The sequence below is a fragment of the Brassica napus genome, chromosome C4 (genome assembly GCF_020379485.1).
Source record: "Brassica napus cultivar Da-Ae chromosome C4, Da-Ae, whole genome shotgun sequence".
Classification (NCBI taxonomy): domain Eukaryota; kingdom Viridiplantae; phylum Streptophyta; class Magnoliopsida; order Brassicales; family Brassicaceae; genus Brassica; species Brassica napus.
Genome location: NC_063447.1, coordinates 30,730,969 through 30,758,730, shown reverse-complemented (window position 1 = coordinate 30,758,730; position 27,762 = coordinate 30,730,969). Strand labels below are relative to the sequence as shown.

The following is a 27,762-nucleotide window of genomic DNA, read 5'->3' as shown; positions in this document are numbered from 1 at the left end:
AGAAAAAACTATTAATAAATTAATGTCTCAGCTTAAATCTAATTAAAACATGACAAATAAGCAAAATTGTATAAAATCATGGAATCATGACAAATAAGCAAAATTGTATAAAATCATGGAATCATGACAAATAAGCAAAATTATTGACTAAGCTATAACCTAATAAAAATATGACAAATAAACAAAATTAACTAAAAAAATAGAGATCATGACACATAAGCAATATCAAAATAATTATATATCTAGTTATAATATTTATATAATTTAAATTAATAAATTATTAACTCAGCTAAAAAAATATTAATAAATTAATGACCCAATTTAAACTTAATGAAATATGACAAATAAACAAAATTACTTAAAATCATGGAAAATATATGACAAATAAGCAAAATAATACTATAAATGAAGAAGAGACTATATTGTCACAAGATTAAGCCCGAGTGTTAATTGGGCTTGGGCATTTTTTGGTTATTAATGGGCCATACCAAATTGCTTAACCGATTATATGATCTGAGTGAGGAAATTACTATTACAAACATATAAAGCTTAATCGTTCTTGTAGTGATCCTAAGTAACTGTAATCGCCGGCGACTTTGCTCACTTCTCCGATGTCCTCTCCGTCTGCCGTCGCCGACCTCTTAGCGGCGCTTTCATACCGGCTTGAGAACGGAAACCGATTCCTCGAAGAAGAACTAAACGAGTCTTCTTCCTCTATGGGACGAGCTATCTCGGAGCTTAACCGATCGCTGACTCTTGACACCAACGGCGAGGATTCTGGGTTTAGCGTTTTAGACGCGACGATGTCTCTAATGTGCTTCAAGGCACCTCAGGTTAGTGCACCTTCTTGTAAAGTCTCGATCTTTACGCTGTTTGTTTCTTTACTTGTGCGTCTGTCTCTCAGGTTTTTGATTCGGCGATTGAGTTTCTGGTGAAGACAATCGTGTCCGTCTTATCATCTTCAAGCAGTTGTAAGGTGATTAGGTCTCACAACGAGGAAACGTTACAGTTTGGGAGCTCGAGTTTGCCTTGTTGCTCTGAGGAATTGATTGAAATCTCTAAGGGCATTATTGATAAGTTGGGGGCAAATGGTGGGTTTAGGGTTTAGCTTTATTTTAACATTTTTGTTTGTTTGTTTGCTTACTTACTTGGAACTGTTTGTAGGAAGACTGGCTACACTATTGTTCCAAGCTGTTGTGAGATCAGCAGCTTCAACATCATGCAAAGCTAGAAAGTCAGCTGATGGAAGAAACATGGGTGTGTCTAAGCTTCTTGCTTACTTGCCGAGAGAATCATCTATAGAGAACGACGACAAGATACCTCTGAGGTTTGACCTCTATATGTTTGTCTACAGAGTTTGTGAAACTGAAGCCAATGCCATTCATTCTGTTTGTTTCAGAAAAAAAAATGGCAGACCGGTCTGACACTTTTTGATGACCAGGATCCTGTTCTGGTATCAAGATCCTTTGTCTTTGAAGGAAGATGTTTCAAGAATCTTGACAGATGTGGTGGAGAGGCCTTTCCTTTGTCTAAACAAGGAGCTCTTCGAGAGGGCAGAATGGCGCGATATCGTCGTCTGCTTAGGGCTTTCTCCTTCTATGTTTATCAGCGCCAGAGCCCTCTTACATAAGTGGTTTTTGCTTACGTGAGTGTTCCTATCAAATTCGCGTCATCTCTAGCTTTCCATCTTTATTGCTTTCTAATGCAATTTTATTCTTAACACCAGGGGACTTGCTTCAGTGTTTGAATTACTTGCCGCTTTGGTTTCTGCAGTAGTGGACACAGTTTCGAGACCAACGTTGTGGGGTATACCTATGGAACTAGCTTCCATGTTACCATTCTCTGATGCGTACTTTCCTCACCAGTGTCAGTTTCTGAGAATCTTGGCTGGTCCTCTCACCTCCCACTCCCTCCTAACGTTAGCTCATAATTGCAAGCCTACTCCAATAGAAGTCCAAGCATTAGATGACAAAACCCAATGGTAACTTAACATGACAATGCAAATTGATGATGTTGTAGCGTGTGTTTGATTTTTGTATGATGTTGTGTCTTCTTGCAGGTCTTTGGCTATTAACTTCCCTGATTGGTTTTACTTTGCTTCTGCTATGCTCTTCTCTGGAGGAAGTTCGTTAGAAAACATTCACCACAGATACGCCTCACAAGTGGGTAACAGTATACAACCATGTGATGTGGAAGGTCTCTCCGTTGCTGCAGCAACATACATTGCTTGGATTCTGAGCCCTGCAAGTGGAACCATTCAAGAATCACTAACTAAGTCTCTTATCAGAGTCTCTGAGATGTCACGTCGTAGTGAGACTACAACTGGCAAGAGAAAGAAACCAGCTTCCAGTATTGTTGATGATCTGGTCAGAGAATTAGATTCTCATAACATGCAACCATCTTCCAGCACAAGCCTCCAAAACAATCTGTTGGTGAGAAGAGTGGTGACTGGTGTACTGATTGGTTCTCCATTCACAGTATCAGACGAAGAGTATGAGCTGGTACTGCACTATGCCGCAACTGGGAAACGTCTAGCCGCCAAGAAGTTGCGGAGTAATGGATTCAAACAAGCAAAGGGAAGCTCTAAAACAACCATGTTGCCGTCTAATGAAATAACCGAGGAGGAGGCAATTGAAGGCACACGCCTGGTTTTCAACTTAACCGACACTTTGGAGAGTATGTGTGTATCAAGCTTTGAAGCTGAAGAGGACGCACAGGAGTTTATTAACCAGTTTAAGCTAAGGTCCAGCAAGTATTTGGTCAAATGCATCGACCGCATGATTCAACTTCACTGTGAAGAAGATGGAGATCTAATATTGAACGACATAAACATCAGACTGGAACAATGGTCGATAAAAGGACCAGAAGATCCGCAGCTCAAGGAAGATCTTGATACCATTGCCGCTAAATTAGCCTTTATATTCTCACCTTTGTAGCTGTCACCCTTCAGCCTAACCTTTGTACACATGTTTTTGTTGGGAATGATGTTGCACTCAGAGTATGGACAAAGAACCACTGTGATAACACCAAACAAATAACATGTTTTGTAATGATAATATTGAATTAAGAAGTGTTGTGTAAAGATCGTTAGAGGACCGTAATGACACGGGAGAGAGATCCTGTCTATTGGGTTTTGGAAGGGGCACACAAAGATTCGGTTTACAACCCACATCATGTTTCACTTTCAGACAAGTGAAGAGTTGTCGGATTGGTAAGAATCCGATGGAGAGGGACCCTCACAACAACCCACTTGGGAGCTTAAATTAAGTAGAGACGATCACAACTTAGATTATTATTACCCTTCCCTCACAAAGTACTTAAAAATTATAAGAATTGAATAAGCTGCTGTGTATACATTATACAATATAATGTCCTATTTGATAGAGTATGAGCGAGTGCAAACCGTTTGAAGAGACTCCATGAACAAAGCAGAGAAACTCGTTAAAGCTTGGAACACACCAGGCAACCCTGTCTGCAAGTTATTCAGAGTCATGGCTCTCGTCACTTCTATTGCCTTTGAATGCTTCACCATCTCTTCCTCTACTCTCCTTCTGCAAACCTCAAGCTCCGATTTCTTATCGCTTAGCGGGTCTCTGGCGTCTAACATGTGTTCAGGTCCTGAATCTGGTATACCGACGCCGACCATTGAGTATGACTGATAATATTTCCTCTCTAGGTTTCTAAGTGACGAAGCTTTCTTCTCCAGCTCCTTTGATGCTGACTCTGTTCTCTTCTTTATCTTTTGTTCATCTGCTTGCTTCGAGGATATCACGTGGACCACGTTGATGAAGCTTTTGATTGCTTCGGATGCGACCGTGTCGGGAACACGGTCAAGAGCGAGTTTCCACTCATCGCAGAAGGCGTAAGCATCCGTTGGCTCTTTAACTGCGGCGTCTTCGTGGCAAACCGGAAGAAGGGTTAGTTTGAACCATGCGTGAACCGAGTGTATGAAGTCACGCTGGAACTTGATCACGTGAGTGAAACTGGAGTGCCAAGAAGAGACGGCTGATTCTAAGTCGCGTGTGGCTTGTCGATGTAGCTCAGAGGTTGATTCGCCTTTGCTTGATCTGTTGATGAGCCCTCGAACTTGCTCTACGATGCCGTTCTGTGTCTCGTGGTATTGATGCATAGCTTTCCACATGTACATAAAGCTGTGCATCAGGTGAATAAAAACACACAGAGATTAATGTCTACTCTCAGCTTTTAGTTCAACATCTTATTATGATTTTTTTTGTGTCTAACAAAATGTCTCAATTTGAGTAAATAGAATTCGCATCTGATGAAACTATATATTATACGATCATTGCCTCTTAACTTTGAGACATAGTTACCAATTTGAGCAGTTTAGTAGTTACTTTGACAGGATAAGCTATAAAACTTTATAAAAAGAGCTAAAAAACTAAACTTTAAGGTAAGGTTACCCTACCATATGCATATCATTACCAAGGACCACAAAATTCTAAAAAGCATGGCCTAATAACTGTTCACCTACTTATTGAGTCCACAAGATTCTTTGAAAGAAGGTGGAGATGAATGCAACACTGACTTTGAGAAACCCAATGGGGTAAATAATGATACCTTGCCAAAAACGTCAAATTCAAGAAAACCTTTTGGATCAAGCAGCAGAGGAAGGCTTACCCATGACATAGCTCAACAAGTTGAGGAACAAGGTCGGTATCACGAAGACGGATAATAGCCGTAGACGTGGTAGTAACAGCTTGAGATGTAACAATGATCAGTGACTGTAACCTCGTTATAGAGGCCTTTGTCTTGTCTAGCTTAGCTTCATCCTCCCCTTTATACTCTTGGCTTTGAAGTTGGGATAACTTCTTCTCATGCTCAATCTTCACACCTTCTCTAGCCTGAAAAAGAAAGAATCCATCACTTATCAACTGGTAAAAAATCATCACAAGTAGGCTTTGATTTAGAACCTTGATTTCTTCATAGAGCTTCTTCTCCCATGCCAAGAGACGGTCAAGAGTGGAACAAAGGCTCTTGACACTGTTTGGTTGATCCAATGCCGTCGTGTCAAGCCTGTACTTGACTGCCAACGGCGGCTTCGAGGTCCATGTCGAGCTCAGGGTGCTTAGTAAGCTACTCGAATGAATCACAGTTTCTAAAACATAAACAAAAACCAAATCAAACTTTACTCAAAATTTATCAAAGAAACAGAACAATAAACTAACTCTTCAACTGTCCGAAACTCCGATCAAGCTGAGCTCTGCCTAGCTCAAGCATCTGAGACACTTGATCACCAGCCGCAGCCGCCTTGTGGAAATTCTCCTTGAGGGAATCAGCAATCTCTTTCAAATCTCTATGCCTAACCACCATCTCCATCTCTCCTCCCCCTCCATAGCTCGCATCATCATCAGCAGCTTTATCATGATATCTTCTTTCTTGCGGCATTGGTGAAGAAGGGTCTTGGTGATGATGCCTACTCGTCGGATTAGTCCCAATCTCGGAGATTGACTCCATATGGTCATCTTCTTCTTCCTCAGAGGAGCTAGTAGAGCTGTAATGATCGTGAACGTCCCATTCACTACAATGTACTTCCTCTCTCTCCGTCTCCTCCTCCTCAGCCTCATCATCTGATTCAAACTGATTCTTATTCTTCTTACTCGAGTCGAAGAAGTCATACTCTGACCTCTCCGTCTCGGTATCATGGGTGTGATGGCTAAAGGGATTATTATCTGGCTTCTGTCTCCTCTCTTGAGCCTTCTTATCGAAGAACTCGGAGTCTGGAGGAGAAGGAGGGTAGAAATTCTCCCAGTTCCAGACGGAGGAGGCGTGTGAGGGAGTAGCGGAGTACGCCGAGTTCTGGTAGAAATTGGATCTCTGACTCATCGGAGAAGACGAAGGGCTCGAGTCCGAGAGTATATGAGGCACCTTGGGCTTGTGTTGCTGTTTCCTCCGTCGGTTGGAGGTGATCGGAGGAGCCTGCTTCAGCTTCAGAAGAGGAGCAGGTGACGGAGGGACACGTGGAGGGATACGATTGGCCGGAGATTGTTGGGGAGTTTGATCGGATACGGAGAGAGGCTCGCCGCCGGCGAACGAGGAGAGAGCGGATCCAGTTACACGAAGCGATCGGCAGTAATCGGCGTGAGCGGCGGCGAGGTGGTGGCGAGCGTACACGGCTTCTTTCATCAGACGGCGGCGATCTTTGCACCGCCGGACAGTGTCCTCGCTGTCGAGTTTAGACGCCGCGCATCCCATGTCTGCTTACTTCAGTAATCTTCGTTACGGTGGCGCGTGGAGCTCAACTCGGCTCTGCATTATTCAAAAGAGAGAGAGAGTGTGTATATAGCTGGTTGGCTCCAGTATTATTTTGCACTCGACACTAAACACTGTACTCAATTTTCTCATATTTATCGGAAAAAAAACATAACCGACAAAATTAAATTACTGACAAAACGAGTTAGTGACTGTCACTAATCTTCTTACCTTTCGGTTTATTTTGATTACAAAATAATTAGACATTTTCTGACACAGTTGCTAACCGTTACCAGAACCTATACATTTATATAAAAATACTAAAAACAGCTTGTAATTATACTATGAGTTTCACCAACACTAAAAGACACGTTGAACTTGTGATTGAAAAAATTAATAATGAGATAGCTATTTCAATAATAAAATTAAAAAAAAATTGTTGCGAAGCAAAGAAACAAAAGGATCGTAGCCTTTAACAGCATCAGCATCGGGGTCTCTTAAGGCAGGCCCTTAAGAAATTTGGGTCGAAAATAAATCCAAAAGAAAAGAAAATGAGTGGAACGGGCCTAAAATAAGGGATGATGGGCTCGTCCCGTGAGGCTACGTGTCGGGTCGGGATTGGGAGATGAAATCGTCGCGTTTGTCTGTGTCTTCGCGTCAATCTCATTCTGAAACACAAATGCGAAATACGAAATGAAGAAGGCGATAAGCTGATCTCCTCAGATCGATCTCTCTTTCACCTGAGTTTCTGTCGGCGTGTCTCCTCAATCGAAAGCCCAACTCACCACCACGAGAGATCGCAGCTTCCGTTGGCGTTTGATCCGCAGATCGAGATCCCGAGCTCCATCGACTTCCGTTCGATTCCGGTCTTGTATGAAGGGTCTCATCTTCCCCAAATCGTCTGAAACTCTACCCGAGCTCAATCCTTAGCCGTTACCGAGGTATTTTCTTTAACTCCCATCTGAAATTGAAAATTATAGGGTTTAGGAATAGTGCATGCTGAGTAGTGGTATAGATTCTATGTTGTTCGAGAACAATTGTACAGATTCTAGGGTTCGCAAATGTTTCCTACTTTCGTATAGATTTTTAAAAATTTAAATGGTTGGATTGTGTGATTATTTTCGATGTAGCTTGATTGATTGTTTTGTATAGATTGAACTATTGTAGTCGTTGTAGCTCGTTTGATTGTTTCGTATTGTAGCTTGTTTGATTGTCTCGTTTAGATTGAACCGTTGAGTTTGGTTGTAGCTTGTTTGATTGTTTGAGATCAAAAACTAGACTCCGTATTTGTATGGTTCGAGAACAAATGTATAACAAATCAGTAACTGATTTTAGCAACATGAAAGAACTGTTTGATAGTTTAGTTTTGATGCTTTGGATCCTATAACTGGTTTTGTGTCTCCGCGTAGCCATAGTTCATAGATCAAATATGTGAAATCGTTTACTTAATAGTTCATATAAGAATAAATGTAGCTTCTATACTTCATCTTTCAAGTCGTCTCTTGTTTTATTTTTTTTTAAAATTCAATACAAGGGATGTTGTTACGATTTAAAACTTGAATACTAATTTGAAGTTGTGTGTGGTAGTTGTATATTAAAGACACTGACATCGTTTTCTGCTTAGTTAGGATGTATACAGTAGGTTTTAAACGAAATCCGCTTACATTAATGATGTTGTTAGGAAAGTTGATAGTTTTTTTTGGTGTAATAAGTTAGGATTTGACATTTCTTGTTGGGAGTTCACCATTATGAGTTTATAGACTTCACTTGAGGCTATAAAATCTCTTATCTCTTATCTCTTATCTCTTCTATCTCATAACTCTTTCTCCATTCTATCTCTTATCTTACTCTCTTGTATGGATCCAAGCAATCTTCCTAGTCAGTCCTCTAGCTACGTAGGACTGCTTTACAGTCAACAAGGAAGCGTTTATCATGAAAACTTCCCTTATGGAAGTTTTCATTCTAGTGTCAACTTTGGAGAATCCGATACATTTCCGGCTTTCAGTTCTCAACAACCTGAAGACGCACCAGTCGACGCACCAGTAGACGCACAAGCTGCCCGTCCTGTAAGACGCAAGTGGAACCCTGCAGATGACGAGGTGCTGATCAGTGTGTGGCTCAACACTTCGAAGGATTCGATTGTTGCAAATGAGCAGAGGTCGGGGGCCTTCTGGACACGGGTTGCTAAGTATTATGCAGAGAGTGCTCATGGAAGAGAGGATGGTGTGAGAGAGCAAGGTTGTTGCAAGAAGAGGTGGCATAGAATCAATGATGACGTTAACAAGTTCTGTGGCGCATACTCGGCAGCTCAGCGACAAATTAGCAGTGGTGAGTCTGACACAGACGTTCTGAAGAAGGCGCATGAAATTTTCTTCTCTGATCAACAGCACAAGTTTACCCTTGAACATGCTTGGTGTGTGTTGAGGTTTGAACAGAAGTGACTCAGCCTTAACACACCCAAAGCTGGTGGCGTTTCAAAGAGGAAGAATGTGCAGACAGATTCCCAAACTTCTACCAACGAAGGCTTCGTTGATGTTGAGAGCAGGCCCGAAGGTGTCAAGGCTGCTAAGGCTAAAAGAAATACGGGTAAAGGGAAGTCCATGGCTGAGATTGCAACAGTTTGGGAAATGAAGAAGGACGATTTGGTGAGGAAGGAGAGACTGTCGAGGCTAGCAATACTAGACACTCTCCTTACCAAGCCTGTTCCATTGACTGAGAGGGAAGAATCTGCGAAGAATAAGCTCCTAGCCGAGTTATTCTGAAAAAAAATTAGATGTTCTTGTTTCTAGTTCTTGTATGTCATCACTTTCAATGTTTGTGTTATTGTTTATGTGTATATTTCTATGTAGTTCCCGTAATATTCAATGAATGATTTTCTTTCAATGTTTGTGTTATTGTTTATGTGTATATTTCTATGTTTCTAACTAGTATGCCTTTATGTTTCTAACATGGCTCGACAATGTCTGCAGGTTAAGTATCTGAAAATGGGACGTTACAGCTACTCGCAGCCATCAGAAGACGAGCCATTATTTGGAAACAATGATGACAGTGGCTACAGCGAGACAGAGGATCTCATACGACGCGACCAAGCTGAGTTAAGCTTGGAACGTAGTTCACAAGTTCACTACCCTCCGCAACCGGAGGTAGAGTTTGGTTTCCCGCAGGTCTGCTATTGTGGTGCTCACCCAGTGCTTGCAACATCTAACTCCAGGAATGATCAAGGTATGTACTATGGTAGTTGCTTAAGTACTTAGCCTGTGAAGAAGGATTGATTATCGAGTTTTTGCGTATGTTAAACAGGGAGAAGATTTTACACTTGCGCAAATAAGGACGATGGCGATTGCCACATTTTCTTATGTTTTCTATTTTTTTTTATGATGTTTGTATTTTCTTTCAAAAATGTAATTTTCTTATGTTTTCAATTTTAATATTACATTTTTATTTTTAATGTTTTATTTAAAAATTATATATGTCATTATTTATTAATTAAAATAATAAATTAAATTAACTAAGGGACAACATAAGTCTCACCAATAATCAACTAATTTAACCAAATCCCTTACTCTAGTCCCTAAGCAAAAAATAATAATAAAGATTAGTTAAGGACCCTAAAATAAGTACCACCTATAAAGATGCTCTAAGTAAAAAAAAAAACAAAATACAAAAGGATCGTGCATGTGCATCTGAGGCTTCTGAGCTAAGCTCAAGACTAGCTGGAAAAGGCAAGGCACCACCGAAAGTGGTAAACAGAACCGGCAGGATGGTGAACAGCTGAAGCTGAAAACGGTGAAAAGTGTTACTTTCCTCTTTTTGAACAAGTCGTTTTCGAACAGACAAAACCACATGCATTTTTCCTTTTGTTTCTCTTTTTAGCTTTCTATTTTCTTTACCGATAAACTTTGTCCTAAAGGCCAAAAAGGCCCATCATCATCGCCTGTAAAACTGACCCCACAACAAAATCAAAGATCATATAATTCGTCTGCTCTTTAATGGATTTTTGAATGCTTCTTTGAATCTGCCAAACTCTTAATTAAGGATATTGAATCATAACAAAATACGAATACAACTTCTTTTACAAAAACGAGAAATGATTCTAGTTAGAAAATTCATGAATTTTTTCTTTTGTAAATGATATCATTCAGATAAATCTGATGGTTATAAAAAAAAATCGGCACAGAATTGTAGAATTCTTCTTCGATGTTTTTTTCCAAGTTCAGACCAATCTAGGCTAACTTGTAATTGGTTTTTATTTCTTAGACAAATCCTCTTCGAGTAACGTACAGTATGTCTCTCTACAGAGCGTACGGGTATACTACTACTTGTCTACTTTATAATATATACAACTTCACGATTGGCTTAATTACCTTTTCTTTATTTCTAACGACATGCGTGCATGTATCATTTATATTGAAGGGCTAAAGAAGTTTGCTCCACTGACCAGTTCACGAGTGGTACCGAACAATCATACTTGGGTTCAGCTAGTGCAGGTTCAGTTCAGACTAGAATCTATAGCTCCAAAATCAGAAGCTGAAGATTTCAGTGCGAAAGAAACTACAAGACCATGCAAGACCAAAAAAAAAAAGACTACAAGACCATGCAAGGGTTTATTTTTATAAAGATTTTGAGATTATTGATGCATGTAGATACTTCTTGGCTAATCTGCATGATGTCACTCCAACAAGGTGCAACACAATTTCACTCCAATTAACTCCGATCCAATACCTTTCTTAGTTAATAAGGCCATGGATTCTTGATCTAAAGAACCTAAGTAGACAATAAGAAGCTTGTCGAAAGGACGTCCGGCTAAATTGTTGGTGTCCACTAAATGGGTCTTACCTGAAGATTTATATATGGTTAAAACTTCTTATATATTTTAATTATTGATTTTGCTGTAATGGACGGTGTTAAAGCTCTTAATGATCTCGTAATATCCTGATTATCGTCAAGAAACAATCCCAACATTATGGATTACCACTATCCTGCATTGTTTATTATAGAGAATTTTGAGAAATTTTTTCTTACCCATTCTAAGAATAGAACCCTTTTTGTGTGCTAAATAATTGCGAATAAGGTAACCTTCAGCAGGGCAAAATAAGGAATTTTGATTGAATTATCTGACGTGTGTGTGTGTTTTTGTGTGTCCCTCTAACATTTTCAATAGGCAAAAGCAGTGTCAATGACCTTAAACATCGGTGAAATCAACATCTTAGTCATGAGATTCTATTGACGTTTGAGAAACATTCTTCTCCTGATTGCTAGGAGCACGAGTTACCATCTAGGATTCTTAAGGAGGTAACATGTTGATAAAGAGAAGAAATAATAGGTTTAGTTTAGAATTGTTACTACCGTAACGCCGGTAGAGAGGCTACGACTTTATATAACCTTTCTATATTGGTAAATGACTATTCATTCTCACATATCTCTTTCAATATTATTTTATTAATTTCTGGTAAATATATGATGTCAAGCTGAATAAAAGAGTTGATTATTCAGCTTTATTCTGCATTTGGTTAATCTGCCCGGCAACTCTTTGAACTTGTTATTATATAGAACCCTCTTGTCTTCTTTTTCTGTTGCTCGCATTACACGTTTTCCCTTTTTTCAAAGCTTGTCCTCTTTCCTTTTGCGAAGGTCAAATCTATTGAAGGTGATGCTTTGGTAAAGGTTTTTCGATTATAGGTATGTGTTTATTGTATATTTTCTCGTACTTGATTCACGTCTGCATGAATATACATGTAGAAGAGATGCTTATTGATTTAAAAAAGGTTGCCATGTAATGTCTTGAGGCACAAGGAAAGTGTGGTATTCTCTTACTGATGAATATAAGAACTTGCCATTGCAGATTACTTAACTGAGTTTTAGTAACTTTCCGGTTCAAGCAAAAAGGAAGTTAGATATGACGGATATAGAAGCTCTCAAGGCTATTACCACAGAGAGCATTGATCTTGTATGTATTTTTTGTTCCTCACCACTTTTTTTTGGTTCTGATAGCTTTTTATATGGATCGTTGCCTTGCAGGAAAATGTACCCGTTGAAGAAGTTTTTCAACATCTCAAATGCACTAAAGAAGGCTTGACCTCCAAGGAAGTGCAGGAGCGTCTTACCTTGTTTGGTTACAACAAACTTGAGGAGAAAAAGGTTTACAACAATCTCTCTCTCTTTCTTTCAGTTATGTTGATGGCTCATTTTCTTTGGTTATGCAGGAGAGTAAGATACTCAAGTTCTTGGGGTTCATGTGGAATCCACTTTCATGGGTCATGGAAGCTGCAGCCCTCATGGCTATTGGTCTTGCACATGGAGGAGTAGGTCTTTTCTTCCCTCTCATCATTTGATGTTCTTCAATATTCTGATGAAACTAATATGTCTCAAATGTTCAGGGCAAGCCACCGGATTATCATGACTTTGTGGGTATTGTGGTCTTACTTTTGATCAACTCAACCATCAGTTTTGTAGAAGAAAACAATGCAGGAAACGCAGCAGCTGCTCTCATGGCTCAACTAGCCCCTAAAGCCAAGGTATTTTTCTCCTTTTTTTGGTTGCTTTCATATAAAAGAAAAAGTGATGGTATTAGCTTATCTTATTAATCAAATTGTTTTAGGCCATCCGTGACAAGAAATGGAACGAGATAGATGCATCTGAGTTGGTTCCAGGAGATATAGTTAGTATCAAACTTGGAGATATCATTCCAGCTGATGCTCGTCTTCTTGAAGGAGACCCTTTAAAGATTGACCAGGCAAGTTCTGCTTCTAGATGATGTCATAGGTCTGTGTTATTTAGCTTTCTTACCACTAATCTTGGAATAGGTTTATCTTTTCTCCAGTCAGCACTTACAGGTGAGTCTCTTCCAGTAACCAAAAACCCCGGCTCTTCAGTGTTCTCTGGTTCAACTTGCAAGCAAGGTGAAATTGAAGCAGTTGTTATAGCCACTGGTGTCCACACTTTCTTTGGAAAGGCTGCTCATCTTGTGGATAGTACTACCCATGTTGGTCACTTCCAGAAGGTTTGCTTCTTCAAACTTTTCAAAGGTTTTGAGAGTTAAAGAAGTATAGTATAAACCAATGTTCAAAAAATTGTTAGACGGCAATTTAACAGATTCATACCAATTTAGATTGATCTAGACCAATCTGGATCGATTTAGATCAATTTAAACAAATTTAAAACGATTTAAACTGATTTGAGTTGCATAAATAGAATTTTAAGAAAGTTATATTGGCTATAGCCGATTTTCCGTCTAAGCGCCGCCTAGACCATTTCTTAGAACGTTGGTATAAACTCTGGGTATTTGATCTCCAGGTTTTGACATCAATAGGAAACTTCTGTATCTGCACCATTGCAGTAGGAATGGCTATTGAAATCGTTGTTATATACGGTCTACAAAAGAGAGCATACCGTGTTGGTATCGATAATCTTCTCGTCTTACTGATTGGTGGAATCCCCATTGCAATGCCTACTGTTCTATCTGTCACAATGGCTATTGGTGCTCATCGCTTGTCTCAACAGGTCCAACACAACTCTTTAAGACAAGAGTCACTTCACTTTTGTTGTCTTTGGGTAACGACCTTACTTGTAATCCACGTCAGGGTGCTATAACAAAGAGAATGACAGCTATTGAAGAAATGGCTGGAATGGATGTTCTGTGCAGTGATAAAACTGGTACTCTCACGCTGAACAAGCTCTCCGTGGACAAGAATCTCATCGAGGTTTGCATCTTTCCTCACATTCTACTCATTCCGTAGTTACTTATCTTGATGTAACTATACCACTTTTATCTCGTGTTACAGATTTTCAAGAAAGGCATTGACAAAGATATGGCTGTTCTTATGGCTGCAAGGGCTGCACGTTTAGAGAACCAAGATGCTATTGATACTGCAATCGTTTCAATGTTGTCAGACCCTAAAGAAGTATTGATCAAAGACTCAACTTCCACTAAGCTGTGATGATGTATTGATCTGATAGTTTGTATTCAGGCACGTGCTGGAATCAAAGAACTCCATTTTCTTCCATTCAGTCCAGCAAACAGAAGAACTGCACTAACCTACCTTGATGGAGAAGGCAAAATGCACCGAGTGAGCAAAGGAGCGCCTGAAGAGGTAATTATAAACTTTCCATAAATAGATATCACTACATCACTTTTTGATTCACTCATTGTTTTCTGAAATGTATTCTTCTTGTTGTTCTCTAGATTTTGGATATGGCACACAACATGTTAGAAATCAAGGAGAAGGTACATGGTAAAATAGACAAATTCGCAGAACGTGGCCTAAGATCCCTAGGATTAGCATATCAGGTGAGACAAACCTAACTTCTTTCACAAGTAAAATGTGAAGTTGTTTTTAATAGGATGTCTTCACATTTCAAAATAGCAAGTACCAGATGGTGATGTTAAAGGTGACGGTGGTCCATGGGACTTTGTAGCTCTTCTTCCTCTGTTTGATCCTCCTCGTCATGACAGTGCACAAACTATTGAGCGAGCACTTCATCTTGGAGTCAGTGTTAAAATGATCACAGGTACAAAGCATGTCTCGCCGCTCATACTCGATGACTTTGGATTCAATGTGTACTCTTAATACTTTCAGGTGACCAGCTTGCGATAGCCAAAGAAACAGGAAGAAGACTTGGAATGGGAACAAACATGTACCCATCTTCATCTTTACTCTCTGATAACCACACAGAAACAATATCCATCGATGAACTTATTGAGAACGCAGATGGCTTTGCAGGAGTCTTTCCTGGTAACTAAACAACATTTGTCACTATTAGCCCTGCAGTTTCGGATACTTCCGGGTTGGGTATTTTTGGTTTCGGTTAAACGAAAATTTTGGTTTGGTTTGTTTCGGTTTTTCGGTTAAATTCAAAAACTAACCAAATTTTTGGGTTTGGATTAGATTGCGATTTATTTATTTAAAACTCGGATATTTTTTGGTTAGTTCGGTTAAACCGGTTCGGTTACTTCAGCTAATTTAGATAATTTGATCATTGTTTTTTTTAACGAACTAACCAAAAACCGAAACCATTTTCAAAAGCCCTCCAAACTCAAACAGGAACTAAACCAAAAATGAAAAATTTGGTTCATTTCGGCTGGTTCGGTTCAGATCCACAGGGCTAGTAACTATTATCTTCAAACAATATCTGACAAAACACCCTTTTGTCCTGTTTTTTAGAGCACAAGTACGAGATTGTGAAGAGATTACAGTCCAGAAAACACATATGTGGTATGACTGGTGATGGAGTGAATGATGCACCTGCATTGAAGAAAGCTGATATTGGAATAGCTGTAGATGATGCTACCGATGCTGCTCGTAGTGCTTCTGATATTGTCTTAACAGAACCTGGTCTAAGTGTTATCGTCAGTGCTGTCTTGACTAGCCGTGCCATCTTCCAGAGAATGAAAAATTACACGGTACCATAAAATGCTTCAGCTTCATTGACTTGTAACGTGATAAAGTTTGAAATGAATCCTTTGTTTGATTCATTCTACAGATATATGCTGTTTCTATCACTATACGTATTGTGGTAAGTTTCTACACGGTATACTAAAGTCTTATTCACCATCTGATAACACATTTTAAAAATGTCTTTGTGTTACAGATGTGTTTCATGCTTCTGTGTGTGTTCTGGGAGTTTGACTTCCCTCCATTCATGGTTCTTGTTATTGCAATCCTTAATGATGGTTAGTGACTGCTAAACTTTACTATGATTCAGCTTAATTAAGGGTATTTTCTGCTAAGTTTACACTCTTGTTGAAAAGGTACTATAATGACCATATCAAAGGACAGAGTCAAGCCATCTCCAACTCCAGATTGTTGGAAACTGAAGGAGATTTTTGCAACTGGTGTTGTCCTTGGAGCTTACTTGGCTATCATGACCGTTGTATTTTTCTGGGCAGCATATGAAACTAACTTCTTCCCTGTAAGCTTATATACATTATCTCTTTTATTGATCTTGACTCTTAACTGTACATCACAATAGTATCTTCTTTTTGTGGTAGAATATTTTCGATGTGAGAAACTTCAACCAGCATCATTTCAACATGAGAGACAAGGCAGTAGCTGCAAATTTGAATGAACAGATGGCTTCTGCTGTGTACCTTCAAGTCAGTACCATCAGTCAAGCGTTGATCTTTGTGACACGTTCAAGAAGCTGGTCATTTGTTGAACGTCCTGGTTTCCTTCTTGTGATTGCTTTCCTCATTGCTCAGCTGGTAAGGGAGATTTTACTCTTCTATCTCATTCCCTTAATTACAAATACCTTCTTCTTTTATAGTAAGAGCAAACCCTTTAGATAACACAAAAAGTTTTGTGCCAAAATAGCACTACTTTTAAAGTAAAATAACTAAACTATTCCAGACCCTATACCCTAATCACCAAACTCTAACTAAACAAAAACTTCGAATTAATGCTATTTTAAGAAAAAAATTTCTCTTGTGTGCTATTTCTTGAACAAAAATTGTTTTAGTGATATATCATATGGTATTTCTCTTATAGAACTGTTAATAGTATATGTGTACTACTTTTACAAGGTTGCATCGGTGATAGCAGCAATGGCAACATGGCCTTTTGCTGGAATAAGAAGCATTGGATGGGGTTGGACTGGAGTTATATGGGTGTTCAACATAGTAACATACATGTTACTTGATCCTATTAAGTTCTTAGTCCGCTATGCACTAATTAGTGGCAAATCATGGAACCGAATTGTCGAGCAAAGGGTTTGTATACATCTCGCAGTCACTTTGAAACTTGTAACTTCACAATGATATTCGTCTAACAAGAACTGTGATTTGTTTGTCAGACTGCACTCAATGGCAAGAATAATTTTGGGAAAGACGAACGTATGGCTGCATGGGCCACCGAGATGCGTACACAGCATGGTTTAGAGACAGGTCAAAAGCCAATGTATGAGAGAAATGGTGCAACGGAACTTAGCAGTTTGGCTGATTGAAGCTAAAAGGCGAGCAGAAGTTGCAAGGTTGGAATATTTTTTGTGATAATTTTCTCTAATATGTATATGTTACTAGAGAGTGTTAGTTGACATGTTATGTTTCAGAGATGATGATCTCTTATGTTGGCCTTCTTGATGAACTTTGCAGAATGAGAAAACTCAGACATTGAAAGGGAAAGTTGAATCAGCTGCATAGTTGAAAGGATATGATCTTGATGATGTTAACAACAACAACTACACAATCTAAGAGCAGCATTGGTAGATAAGGTTATCTCAAAAATATAATATCAATAGAGTTTTATTTTGTAATTAGAATTTAAAATAAAGAAAATATAAATAAAGCAACCGGTGGTAGAGTATCTCAATAAATTGAAAAAAAAAATCTCAAAAGAGAGAAAAACAGCAGTTACAGTTTCTGATGCAATCTCTTTTTTTTCAAAATCTTAACTGCTGTTTTTCTAATAGTTTTTAATTTTTGCTTAATTCATTTGTATATCTTCACTTTTTTCTTTCTATTTATGTATTATTATTCCTCTTCTCGATATTGACATTCGTTATGATATCTTGGTGGAGGATCAAATATCTAATGGTAGTTGTTATCTTTCACTTGATACTTGTAACTTTGTTACTCTTATTTGATGAAAAATTCATACTTGATTGTTTTTTGTTCGAACCCTGACGAACTCTGAGTCAGTTTATCAGAGCATCAACTCAACTCTATCTTCTTCTATTCCAGTTTTAGAATGCTGAGTTTCTATCTGTATATCACAACACGTTTTCTATCTTTGATATGAAACAGAATCACTTACGCATTTGTTACCAATGCAAGAGTGTATGTTATTGATCTGGGCCTGATAAGTATTAATCCAACTTTGACGGATACGTTTATTTAAGCCCATGAAGAGCCCATTACTACCCTTTCACTTAGTCATGGGTATTCGGGTCCTCCGTTCAGGTCGTTGCGGATCCGGGTCCTTCGGGTTTAAGAGTTTAGCACCCGATAAGGTAATTTAAAATTCTCGGTTCGGGATCGGTTCATGTCTTTTCGGGTCCGGATCGGGTCGGGTCTTAGATAGTTGGACCCAATAGGGTAATTAGAGTTTGTCGATTTGGATTCGGTTCGGTTACGGTTCGGGTCATGTCGGGTCCAACTCAAAAAAATACCCAAAACACATAGAAAATACCGGAAAATATTTAAATACTTGAAAAATATGAGAAATTTTATCTAAAATCTGATCCAAGGACATGAAAAATATTCGAAATTTTATTTGATTATCCGAATTATATTTTTGAAAATCTAAATTTTTTATCTGAAACCCAAAACCATACCCAAAAACTAAAATTTGAAACTTAAAAAAAATACCCATTATACCAAAAATAAACTGAAACACCCATATATACCTAATATATACTAGAAGTTTCGGATTTTCGGGTATCCCACTCTGGTATCGGGTTGGGGTCGGGTCGGGTCCAAGACCCGCGGGTCCTTAACAACAAGACCCAATAGGGTAAAAAGATCGGGTCGGTTTCGGATCGGATCGGAATTTTTCGGGTCGGTTTCGGGTCGTGTCCGGGTAAAATGCCTAGGCCTACTTTCACTTTCAGCAAACGAACTCTCTCCTTAACACTCTTTTATTGTTTACTTATATGCTAGAGGTTTTACCGCGCTACGCGCGGTTTATTTGTCTATAATTTTTTTATATTTTATATGTTAAATGTTACGTAAAAATCAATTTTTATAATTAATTAATTTTATTTTTGTGTTATATTATATTATTTAATTTTTTCGATGTAATATTTGACAAATTAAAATGAAATATGATAATTTCTTATGAACAATTAATTAACGTTTATATGTTTAAATCATCTTAACTTGAGCATTTTTTTTCAAAGAAATACATTATTCAGACAAAATGTTAGAATTCTCTTATATGTAGCATTCAAAAACAATTACACAAACCATCTTTCTCTATTTAAGTAGAACTTTTTATTATGTTGACATGTAGTGTTTTTAATAAAAAAAAAACATTTATGTATAGATGAGCAGCTGACAAAAAAATACATATAAGTGTATTTATTATTTTAAATGTATTATTAGAAAATATTAAATATTTTAATATGTGAAAATAACTTAGTATATGAGTTATATGTCATCTTATGTTTTATTATTTTGGAATTTAATTTTGAAGTGCACTTCAATGTTATATTGGATAGTTTTATGTTCGGACGCAAATGATAAAATACAATTAGTTTAAATATTAAAATAATTTGACTGAAGAAGATCAAATGGAAAAATTACAACAAATATACGAAACTAAAAAATGAACTAATTGAATTTTAAAATCATTTACTTAAATATTTTTCATATCGAACACTCGTATATATAAATTAATTATGTAGAAATAAATTTTAAATTAATACTTTTTTACTATCATTGTTATAACACACATAAAATAAAATAATTTTCAATGAGCTTCTTTGAATGGAAAATATATATTGGGTTCCTCTGTCTTAATTTCATCAATGTCTGGTTTTATTTTATCCGCTAAACATAGAAAGTACAATGTTTTTACTATGTATGTATGGTAATAAACAATTAAAATTGTGCTATATACATAACACATTCCAATATACATAGTGAAGCTATTTATATTACATTGTTGCCTTATTTTTCTACTGATAATAATGACCTATATTTTTAGCGTTAAACTTATCAACAAAATAATCATAATGTGTTTCATACTTTTTTACCCTTCATCATAGTGTAGAACTTGAAGTCCTTCTCCATGATCTACGCATTTAAGAATCATCTTAACCACAATACTAAATGATTATAACTTAGAAGTATCATAATTCATCATGAAAGAAGGTTAATATTCTCATTTTAATACTACTTAGGTTTATAACTTATGAGTCTATCAACAATCTGAGAGAAGACGAAAGTCTAAACTGCTAGTGACAATTGAAAACACTCCCAAAAATTATAAAATATCGTACATGGTAGTTTCATTATGTTTTTTTTTTACCTTTAGTTATTTTCTGTTAATGTTTGTTATCGAGGATTTGGTTTTTCCGATCATTCATACTTTATGATTATCTAAAAATTGGCATGTATTTTGTCATTTATAAATACCATAAAATAAAATTTCATCAAATTTTCCTCCAAAATTTCCTTGTGTTGGTCATTATGAAATTAGATAACTTGCCTTTAATCATTTATCTCTGATTTTTAAATAATATGATCGAAAATAGTCAGTTGCAAAAATATAAATAAAATTATTAATATTATAAACTTTCTGACTAATATTAAAACTACTTGTAAGCTCTTGTTTGTTAGAATGTGTTTTTAGTAGCTTTTGTCCCTAAAACTTAAAATCATAGAGATCTACGAAGGAAAATACTACTCTTTTGTATTTTTTAAAATGATGATGCATATTTCTTTATATTGATTTTTATTAATGCGTATTATTTTTTATATTTAAATAAGTAGTAAAACAAAACCCAAAACAATAAAAATTATTTATTATATGTGAAAAACTTGTAACATCAATTTAAATACAGAAAGATAAAGTATATATATATCAACAAAACAAGATACTGTTGGGCAGAGAAACATAAAAAATTCATGCAGCTTATTTACTTATCTACTAAATTAAAGAGTTAAACTTATTTTGTTAGATTGTTTGACATCTTCTATAGGTTCATATAACTGTTGAGAAAGACAAAACCTATCATAAAAAGGTCAGTCACGAACTTGTGTCTGTAACATGCATATACATTGCGATATTTTTGTCACATTGAACAATCACAAAACTCAATGTGAAGATGTGAACTATAATATTTAACATTTCTACCAAAAAAAAAAGTTGTGGACTATTGCCATCTGTCTTCTACAGTTTCTTTCTATTCATATTGCGTAGATAGTGGTTTGGAAGACATACCCGAATATGAGATAATGATGCATGACTGTTGTGTTCCATCCTGTTGTAAAGTGGTCTTGAATGATACTTTTTGCTGAGACAGTCCATATTTGAGTACAGATGTGTGTTTACCTTGTCATGAGAAAGACAACTGACTTAGGCTTCAACTTGTATAACACATTTTAGCGATCCCATTTTAATTCCATTTTAATTTCATTTTAAATTGGTTATATTGTATATATAAACTTCTCTTAGTTTTGGATTTAAACAATAATTTATTTATGCTATTTAGATTTATTTTATTCTATTTTAGACTTTTAGATTTAATTTATCATCTATCTTCATAAAACTATTACTTTATTTATTTAATTTTTAGACTTTAAATTATTGTATGATTTTATTTTTACTATTGGAGTAATACATTTATAAGCTTACCATTTAACATATCTAAATAAGCACATATTTAATTAAACAATTATAAAATCTTCATAGATAATTTGAAATCTTGCATTTTTGGTTTGATAAACTATGTATTTTGTATTCTTTTAAGAAATAATATGTTCATTTTTTCATATGAATCTATAAATATTAAATACATAATTTTTTGTAAAGTTTTATATAATAGATATTTATTACTAATTATGAAAACTTTTTTACTCTAGCCTTAGGCCCCCAAACACCTAGGCACGACACTGTCTGAGTAGAGTATGAAAATTTAAAGAATAAGATTATTCCGGGATCCGATGTGCATTACGGCTTAGATTTGTTTTTTTTTTGTGTGGTGGCGTTGATAGACAGTGCCTCCGTGTGGATTGTTATTTCTTCTTGTTTAGTTCGAAATGCTTCTCTTTTGATAAGTTGTTTCAATTGTGATTTTGCAGGTTGCCGCGGTCTTGGCTCCGTGCTTCGAGCTTTTACTTTAAGTAACGCTTTTGTTACCGGAAACTTGTTTGCATTGAACCATTTTTGAATTTTCATGGTTTTCATTATTTAATTTCTTACAAATTGCTTTTATCAGTAATCAATTAAAACTTTAATAAACAAAAATATATGAAAGTTTTTATAAAATAATCAATTAAAAAAGAAATTTAAATCGAAGGGTTGAAAGTATATTAAAATCCAAACGGATGGTCAAGATTGATCAGGAAAAAAACTACTTTTGACATTCCTTCTCAGTAAAAGAAAAGGGAAAAAGAACAAAAAAAAATCTACAACTAAATATCTATGGTTTGACTTCGAGGGTCTGCGTAAGCATTTTTGTTTTTTACTATAGGACAAAAAGTTAAAATATCCAACGGTTAACATAACATGGTTCAATCCAGCGGACGGTCCAGATCGAAAGGAGAGAAAAGTCCTTTTCCTTTATCCAGTGGTCGTATTTAAGGAGGAGAAGGTTCTCTTCTTTTATTGTATCGCCATTGACTTTCGAACCGTCTGAAGTTCTTAAACAGTTGCCAAGGCTTCGTGTCTCATCGTAGGTAACTCAACTCGTTCCTGTCTGTTAAGTTGTATGAATAATATTATGCACACATACTGATTTTATTGATTTCTTTCGTTGTAAGAAAAGTTTTGTTGTTGTGTTTCAAAAAAAAAGAAAAGTTTTGTTGTTTGATTTGGAACTGTTGATTAACCACTCTGCCTCATGGGGTTCCCGTTTTGAACTTAATCGTAGATTTTTAACCCAAAAAAGTTAGATATGTTAGGTTCTATTGTGGTTGGATGGAGTTTGGTGATAACAATATTGGTCAAGATTATGTCGGTGAGATTTATGTTTTTTTTGTGCATGTATAATGTGGTTTGGCCTAGGAGCTGTAACATTTTGTTTTTTTTTTTGTTCGCGCAAGGAATCAAAAACAAGCTCTAAAATGGGGACGGAATTGGACAAGGCCTTAAGTTTGGAGATAGACAACTTCTCCGAAAGGACAAATGTGATGAAGTCGGTTATCTTCTCAAGCGGCGGCTGCAACTGGTAAGGGGCGAAATCCTTGTCATTATTGTCTATATTTTTAGAACTTAAAAAAAAAACTAATGTTTTCTCTTAATTAGGTTTCTTTGCGTTTGTGCTGGTGATCACTTGTCTATGTACCTGCAAGATGTGAATACTCATAGATTGAGATCTGGATGGAAAAGGAGAGTTAGTTTTTGCTTCGTTTTGTTGAACCAATCCGGCAAAGAACTTTTTAGATCACCTGGTATTGATGAGCTTGATTATATATGTTGCATTTAGTTTGTTTTTGTTGTACTTGTGTATCTGATTGATGAAGAAGAGAAGTTGATACATAACTGTTTTTTTTTTAATCTTATTACAGACGAAGGCCGACGCAGGTTGTTCTGCGCTGAGACCCCAAGCTGGGGTTTAGGTAGGACGTTGCCTTTGACGAAGCTCCAAGAAAAAGGGTTTCTGGAGAAAAACAAACTAACCATTGAAGTCTACATGAAAGTTTTCGAGGTTGTTCATCAAGGAAAATCAACTGAGAATGATGTTTTAGATTACAATGGCTTCAATATTATTGCTTCTCAAGTAAGCCGAATGAAGTGTACTCTTTCTTATTTAAATTTAACAATTCCAGAATTTAACAATTCCAGAATGGTTAGCATTCAGTAATAATGTTTTTTTTCTTCTATTTTTGTTAATTAAATCATTGGTAGGCTGGTCCAATAAAAGATATATTTGTTCAGCACCCAGACTTTGCGATAGATGTCATACCAAAGAACCAAGGGGTGAGAACATCATACATGAATCTCCTCCTCGGCCTCGTGGAGGCACTGAGAAAATCTCCACAGAGCTTTTCTGTGACTGAACTAAGCAACGCTGAGAGTGAGTTGGCTGAGCTCAAGGAAGCGGGCTTCAAGCTGGACTGGTTGGATTCAAGGCTTGAGGAGATATCCTTGGAGAGGAAGAAATTAGTCTCTGATGGGCCTTGGGTCAAAAAACTTGAGGAACAGATCAAGAGTGTGGAACTGACTTTGTCAGATCTCAAAGTCGAACTTGACAAGGAGAGGATCAAATCTATCATAGTAAGCCCCTTTTCTTCTTTAAAAAAATTCCATTAATAATCACCGGCATGGTTAGCATAGTAACAATGTTCTTTCTGATATATATATATATAATTGCAGGCAGGTCCAGTGGAATATATCTTTGTAACGCACCCAGACTTTGCATTAGATGTCATACCGATGAACCAAGGGATGAAAACAGCATACATGAATCTCATCAGCAATCTTGCGAAGGCGCTGAGAAAGTGTCCACGAATAGTCACTGAGCTGAAGGAAGCAGGCTTCAAGTTCGACTGGTTGAAGTCAAGGCTTGAGGAGATTTCTTTGGAGAATAAGAAAGTACTCTCTGGTGGGCCTAGTGTCAAACAACTCGAGGAACAGGTCACGAATGTGGAACTGAATTTGTCGGATCTCAAAGTTGAACTGGACAAGGATATGATCAAATCTATCATTTCTTCTCAAGTAAGCTGCCACTTGTTTCCTTTTCTTCTTTTAAATTTCCATTAATAATCACCAGCATCATGGTTAGCATAGTAACAATGTTCTTTCTTCTTTTTTGGTAGACTGGTCCAGTAAGAGATATCTTTGTACAACAGCCAGACTGTGAAGTAGATTTCATACTGAAGAACCAAGGTATGAAAACAGAATACATGAATCTCCTCCTCGGCCTCGTGGGGATGCTGAGAAAATCTCCACAGAGCTTGTCTGTGACTGAACTGAACAATGCTCAAAGCGAGTTGACTGTGCTGAAGGAAGCAGGCTTTAATCTTGACTGGTTGAATTCAAGGCTTCAGGAGGTTTCCTTGGAGAGGAATAAAACAATGTCTGATGGGTCTCGGGTCCAACAACTCGAGGGAAGGATGAAAAATGTGGAACTAACTTTGTCGGATCTGAAAGATGAACTGGACACGGAGAGGATCAAATCTGCTGCCAAAGTTTCTTCTTCGTTTGGTTTATTAGATTTTTTTATAAAGAGATTCTTTCTCTCCTGTTTCTCTTTCTCAAAATACTAAAACTAGGAATAATGTACTGTATGTTTTATTACAATCAGAACCGAAGTTTTCACGAAAAAATAATGTAAGCAAACCCGATTGAAATATATATGTATTTATGATCTTTTAAAACTAATGTTTTAAAATCTGCATACAAGGCCTCCAATGAGCTATGAATGTGTCTGCACTATTTACTTTGAATTCTCAAAAAAATATCATCTATGTAGTGCATGAAGGAGAGAAGCAGGCCTCATGTTAATATAATAACAACACTCTATAAATTAATATTGGTTATTTTATTAACTTATAGAAATATGTTTTAAAATATTTTAGAATATAAATTTCGGAAAATAAAAATAATAGTTGATCAGTTTATATATTTATTAAATTTTATAAATTTGACTTTCATACAATTTTATTATAGTTTTAGATGTATATGAAAAATGTATCATAAGATTTAAAATTACATTTTAAATTTAGTTTTATTAAATATATATTTTATCAATTTATGTTATATTTTAAACCAACTTACAAAATTTATTGATTTATTATGTTTATTAGTTTAGCTAATATTAGTTTATAGAGTTTCTATTGTATAACAAAGTACATTTGCAAGAATCTAATCATTTAATAGTTAGATTAGATTTTGACCCGTGCTTTCAAAGCGCGGAATTATTTTCGAAACATTTAAATTTATTAGATATAAATTTGTATTTTAATTGTATCTACACTTATATATTACAAATGAAACATTATATTCAATGTTTTGAAACCCGATCCGACCCGCAATTAAATTGCCAAATTCGGTGGTTCATATGTAATCCATTTTAGTTTTAAAAAAACTATTATTTAAAAATTCTATAAAACCCGTAACAACCGCTAAAACCCGAGATCTGATTATCGGTTGAACTGATAGATGACCCAATATGTAATCCGGTTGATTTATTATTATATTTAGAGTATTATAATATATATACATGAACGTTCAGATGAATAGTGAATATATTATGAAACTGATATTCCAATTTTAATACAATTTTAGTCCAACTAAAATTCCACCTTGTTAATGAATTAATATTTGAGTGGATGCATATAAAAATAAAATAGATTTGAGCATCAATAATGTGTATACGTCTATTAAAAATTAATGATTTACGTCTGCAAAAAAAAATTAATTGTTTATTTAGTTAGTTTACTTTTGTTATTCACATATTATTAGATACTTTTTGATGTTTTGTCTATGGTTTATTTTAAATTTAAAAGTTAATTTCATTATTCGCATTAGAAATGTAAATATTTATTATTTTAATTTTGACATATATTTTTATTATATTTAGTTCTTAATTTTTATAATTTATATATATAATTATATTTTTAAACAATTAAAATATTTACTCTTACTCTGTGGCTTCGATTTATGTTAATGTAATGTTTTATGATACATTTGTGTTAATATATTTGTTCAATTAGTTTATATTTGATATATATATTACATGTCTGTTTGAGTAACCCGTAAAAAATATATACATTAAACTATCAATAGTAACATGTTTCATCATATAATTACTATTAATATTTACTTTATAATATATATATATATATATATATATATATTTATATATATTTTAAGACTCTAACTATAAGAATTATATTTTTATGTATTTGGTGAGGGTTTTGAACAATTTGTTTTTTTTTTTTGCATTTTGATTAATATATAGTTGTATATATACGAATGAATATATATATAATTATTTATTACATTGATAACTAAAATATAATTGATTAGTTATTTGAATTTCGAATTAATATAAATTATATTCATTAGTTTAAAAAATAATAGATTAGTTAGTTAGTTCCTTAATTTTAAGTATGATGTATATTTAACAATTAAATTAGATATGAGTAGAAATAATAGAAAATATAATTAAATATAATAGTCCAATCTAGACTATTTGTAAGTAGATAAAAATTGCTTATGTTTTAATAGTATTGATAGGAACCTTTTAAATCATCATGAGCATATAGTGCCAGGATTTAACTCAATAACTGATTTAGTTTCGGTACGAACTAAGAACACCTAAACCAGATTTGCTGGAAATCAGACCAGCTAATCAAGGAATATGATCGGGTCCAATTCAGCATCGTACCATTCTTCAACCAAACCCTTCAAGTACTCCGATTCGACGTTGTTATTAGTCTCTAATTCATACTCTTTCCCGAAAACTAAACCCATCATGTTGCATAGCGACGCCGTTTTGAGTAAGTCACGCACTTCAAACACGGTTCCAACGTTAAGTGTAAAGGCATTCACCATCTGAGTCACGACCATTCGCCTCTGCTCCTCCGAGCGTTTGATTTGCTTCGGGTTGGACAATTGGAACAAATCCCATGTTTCGGTTAAACATCAAACCGTAAACGGTTTCGTCGACAGGCCGGTCTGCAAATACCGAACTGTTCAGTATTTCCTTTGCCACTTTAGGATGACACATCACTATCACCTTAGTATCACTGAGATTAAACACCATGAGCCGTTTGGCGTTACTCATCGTAGCCACAGCCGTTATGAGCTAATGAGCCACATGGATTGACCTTAGGCTCAGACCTTAGGCTCAGAGAACTGAATATATTCGGCCCTTAAGCATAAATTCTTTTAGCCCATTAGAGCATACCCATCAATGAAAAGGGGGTTCACAACTTTAATTTTT

General features: G+C 35.9%; 5 protein-coding genes across 10 annotated transcripts; 4 read left to right on the top strand and 1 right to left on the bottom strand.

Moving 5' to 3' along the window:
• The first annotated feature begins 435 nt into the window (after window positions 1-435).
• Window positions 436-3,070, top strand: LOC106391921. The gene is made up of 6 exons (XM_013832660.3): window positions 436-833; window positions 905-1,091; window positions 1,165-1,327; window positions 1,442-1,645; window positions 1,727-1,981; window positions 2,060-3,070. Exons 1-6 carry the CDS (start codon window positions 612-614, stop codon window positions 2,934-2,936), a joined length of 1,908 nt encoding a protein of 635 aa, XP_013688114.2. The 5' UTR covers window positions 436-611; the 3' UTR covers window positions 2,937-3,070.
• A 244-nt stretch (window positions 3,071-3,314) lies between these two features.
• Window positions 3,315-6,358, bottom strand: LOC106391920 (nitrate regulatory gene2 protein-like). Its single transcript, XM_013832659.3, has 4 exons — window positions 5,187-6,358; window positions 4,932-5,116; window positions 4,639-4,862; window positions 3,315-4,151 (listed from the first exon to the last, which is right to left on the bottom strand). The coding sequence occupies exons 1-4, from the start codon at window positions 6,211-6,213 to the stop codon at window positions 3,374-3,376; spliced, it is 2,214 nt and encodes a 737-aa protein (XP_013688113.1). The 5' UTR covers window positions 6,214-6,358; the 3' UTR covers window positions 3,315-3,373.
• A 1,708-nt stretch (window positions 6,359-8,066) lies between these two features.
• LOC125585991 (glutathione S-transferase T3-like) lies at window positions 8,067-8,972 on the top strand. The gene is made up of 2 exons (XM_048755748.1): window positions 8,067-8,602; window positions 8,657-8,972. Exons 1-2 carry the CDS (start codon window positions 8,067-8,069, stop codon window positions 8,970-8,972), a joined length of 852 nt encoding a protein of 283 aa, XP_048611705.1.
• Window positions 8,973-11,305: 2,333 nt separating this feature from the next.
• On the top strand, window positions 11,306-17,810 carry LOC111215408 (ATPase 7, plasma membrane-type-like). The gene is made up of 23 exons (XM_022718895.2): window positions 11,306-11,502; window positions 11,842-11,889; window positions 12,053-12,157; window positions 12,229-12,348; window positions 12,414-12,512; window positions 12,588-12,725; window positions 12,809-12,943; window positions 13,031-13,210; window positions 13,504-13,710; window positions 13,791-13,910; window positions 13,992-14,111; window positions 14,178-14,300; window positions 14,393-14,497; window positions 14,574-14,718; window positions 14,787-14,942; window positions 15,372-15,610; window positions 15,691-15,723; window positions 15,799-15,880; window positions 15,959-16,119; window positions 16,199-16,411; window positions 16,730-16,915; window positions 16,999-17,175; window positions 17,297-17,810. The coding sequence occupies exons 3-22, from the start codon at window positions 12,107-12,109 to the stop codon at window positions 17,146-17,148; spliced, it is 2,763 nt and encodes a 920-aa protein (XP_022574616.2). The 5' UTR covers window positions 11,306-11,502; window positions 11,842-11,889; window positions 12,053-12,106; the 3' UTR covers window positions 17,149-17,175; window positions 17,297-17,810.
• Window positions 17,811-22,403: 4,593 nt separating this feature from the next.
• On the top strand, window positions 22,404-25,193 carry LOC106391918 (MATH domain and coiled-coil domain-containing protein At2g42470-like). Of its 6 annotated transcripts, XM_048753664.1 has the most exons (9): window positions 22,482-22,546; window positions 22,763-22,827; window positions 22,913-23,037; window positions 23,115-23,260; window positions 23,378-23,589; window positions 23,718-23,741; window positions 23,886-24,086; window positions 24,186-24,527; window positions 24,629-25,193. In XM_048753664.1, exons 2-9 carry the CDS (start codon window positions 22,765-22,767, stop codon window positions 25,076-25,078), a joined length of 1,563 nt encoding a protein of 520 aa, XP_048609621.1. In that variant the 5' UTR covers window positions 22,482-22,546; window positions 22,763-22,764; the 3' UTR covers window positions 25,079-25,193. The 6 variants fall into 6 exon arrangements, with proteins under 6 accessions (XP_013688110.3, XP_013688111.3, XP_048609619.1 ...); XM_048753662.1 differs by having other exon boundaries at window positions 22,478-22,546; window positions 22,772-22,827; window positions 23,718-24,086; XM_048753661.1 differs by having other exon boundaries at window positions 23,718-24,086.
• The last annotated feature ends 2,569 nt before the right edge of the window (window positions 25,194-27,762 follow it).

What these genes read in the sequence shown, in the direction of transcription:
- LOC106391921 (XM_013832660.3), top strand. Translation starts at nt 612, where the DNA reads ATGTCCTCTCCGTCTGCCGTCGCCGACCTCTTAGCGGCGCTTTCATAC. An exon ending in TGTGCTTCAAGGCACCTCAG is followed by an intron (nt 834 to 904) that starts GTTAGTGCACCT and finishes TCTGTCTCTCAG; the next exon opens with GTTTTTGATTCGGCGATTGA. An exon ending in TGATAAGTTGGGGGCAAATG is followed by an intron (nt 1,092 to 1,164) that starts GTGGGTTTAGGG and finishes AACTGTTTGTAG; the next exon opens with GAAGACTGGCTACACTATTG.
- LOC106391920 (XM_013832659.3), bottom strand. Translation starts at nt 6,213, where the DNA reads ATGGGATGCGCGGCGTCTAAACTCGACAGCGAGGACACTGTCCGGCGG. An exon ending in GAGTTTCGGACAGTTGAAGA is followed by an intron (nt 5,117 to 5,186) that starts GTTAGTTTATTG and finishes TTTATGTTTTAG; the next exon opens with AAACTGTGATTCATTCGAGT. An exon ending in AGCTCTATGAAGAAATCAAG is followed by an intron (nt 4,863 to 4,931) that starts GTTCTAAATCAA and finishes TTTCTTTTTCAG; the next exon opens with GCTAGAGAAGGTGTGAAGAT.
- LOC125585991 (XM_048755748.1), top strand. Translation starts at nt 8,067, where the DNA reads ATGGATCCAAGCAATCTTCCTAGTCAGTCCTCTAGCTACGTAGGACTG. An exon ending in TTCTCTGATCAACAGCACAA is followed by an intron (nt 8,603 to 8,656) that starts GTTTACCCTTGA and finishes GAAGTGACTCAG; the next exon opens with CCTTAACACACCCAAAGCTG.
- LOC111215408 (XM_022718895.2), top strand. Translation starts at nt 12,107, where the DNA reads ATGACGGATATAGAAGCTCTCAAGGCTATTACCACAGAGAGCATTGAT. An exon ending in CCCTAGGATTAGCATATCAG is followed by an intron (nt 14,498 to 14,573) that starts GTGAGACAAACC and finishes ATTTCAAAATAG; the next exon opens with CAAGTACCAGATGGTGATGT. An exon ending in ACCGAATTGTCGAGCAAAGG is followed by an intron (nt 16,916 to 16,998) that starts GTTTGTATACAT and finishes TTTGTTTGTCAG; the next exon opens with ACTGCACTCAATGGCAAGAA.
- LOC106391918 (XM_048753661.1), top strand. Translation starts at nt 22,765, where the DNA reads ATGTTAGGTTCTATTGTGGTTGGATGGAGTTTGGTGATAACAATATTG. An exon ending in TCAAGCGGCGGCTGCAACTG is followed by an intron (nt 23,038 to 23,114) that starts GTAAGGGGCGAA and finishes TCTCTTAATTAG; the next exon opens with GTTTCTTTGCGTTTGTGCTG. An exon ending in AATCTATCATTTCTTCTCAA is followed by an intron (nt 24,528 to 24,628) that starts GTAAGCTGCCAC and finishes CTTTTTTGGTAG; the next exon opens with ACTGGTCCAGTAAGAGATAT.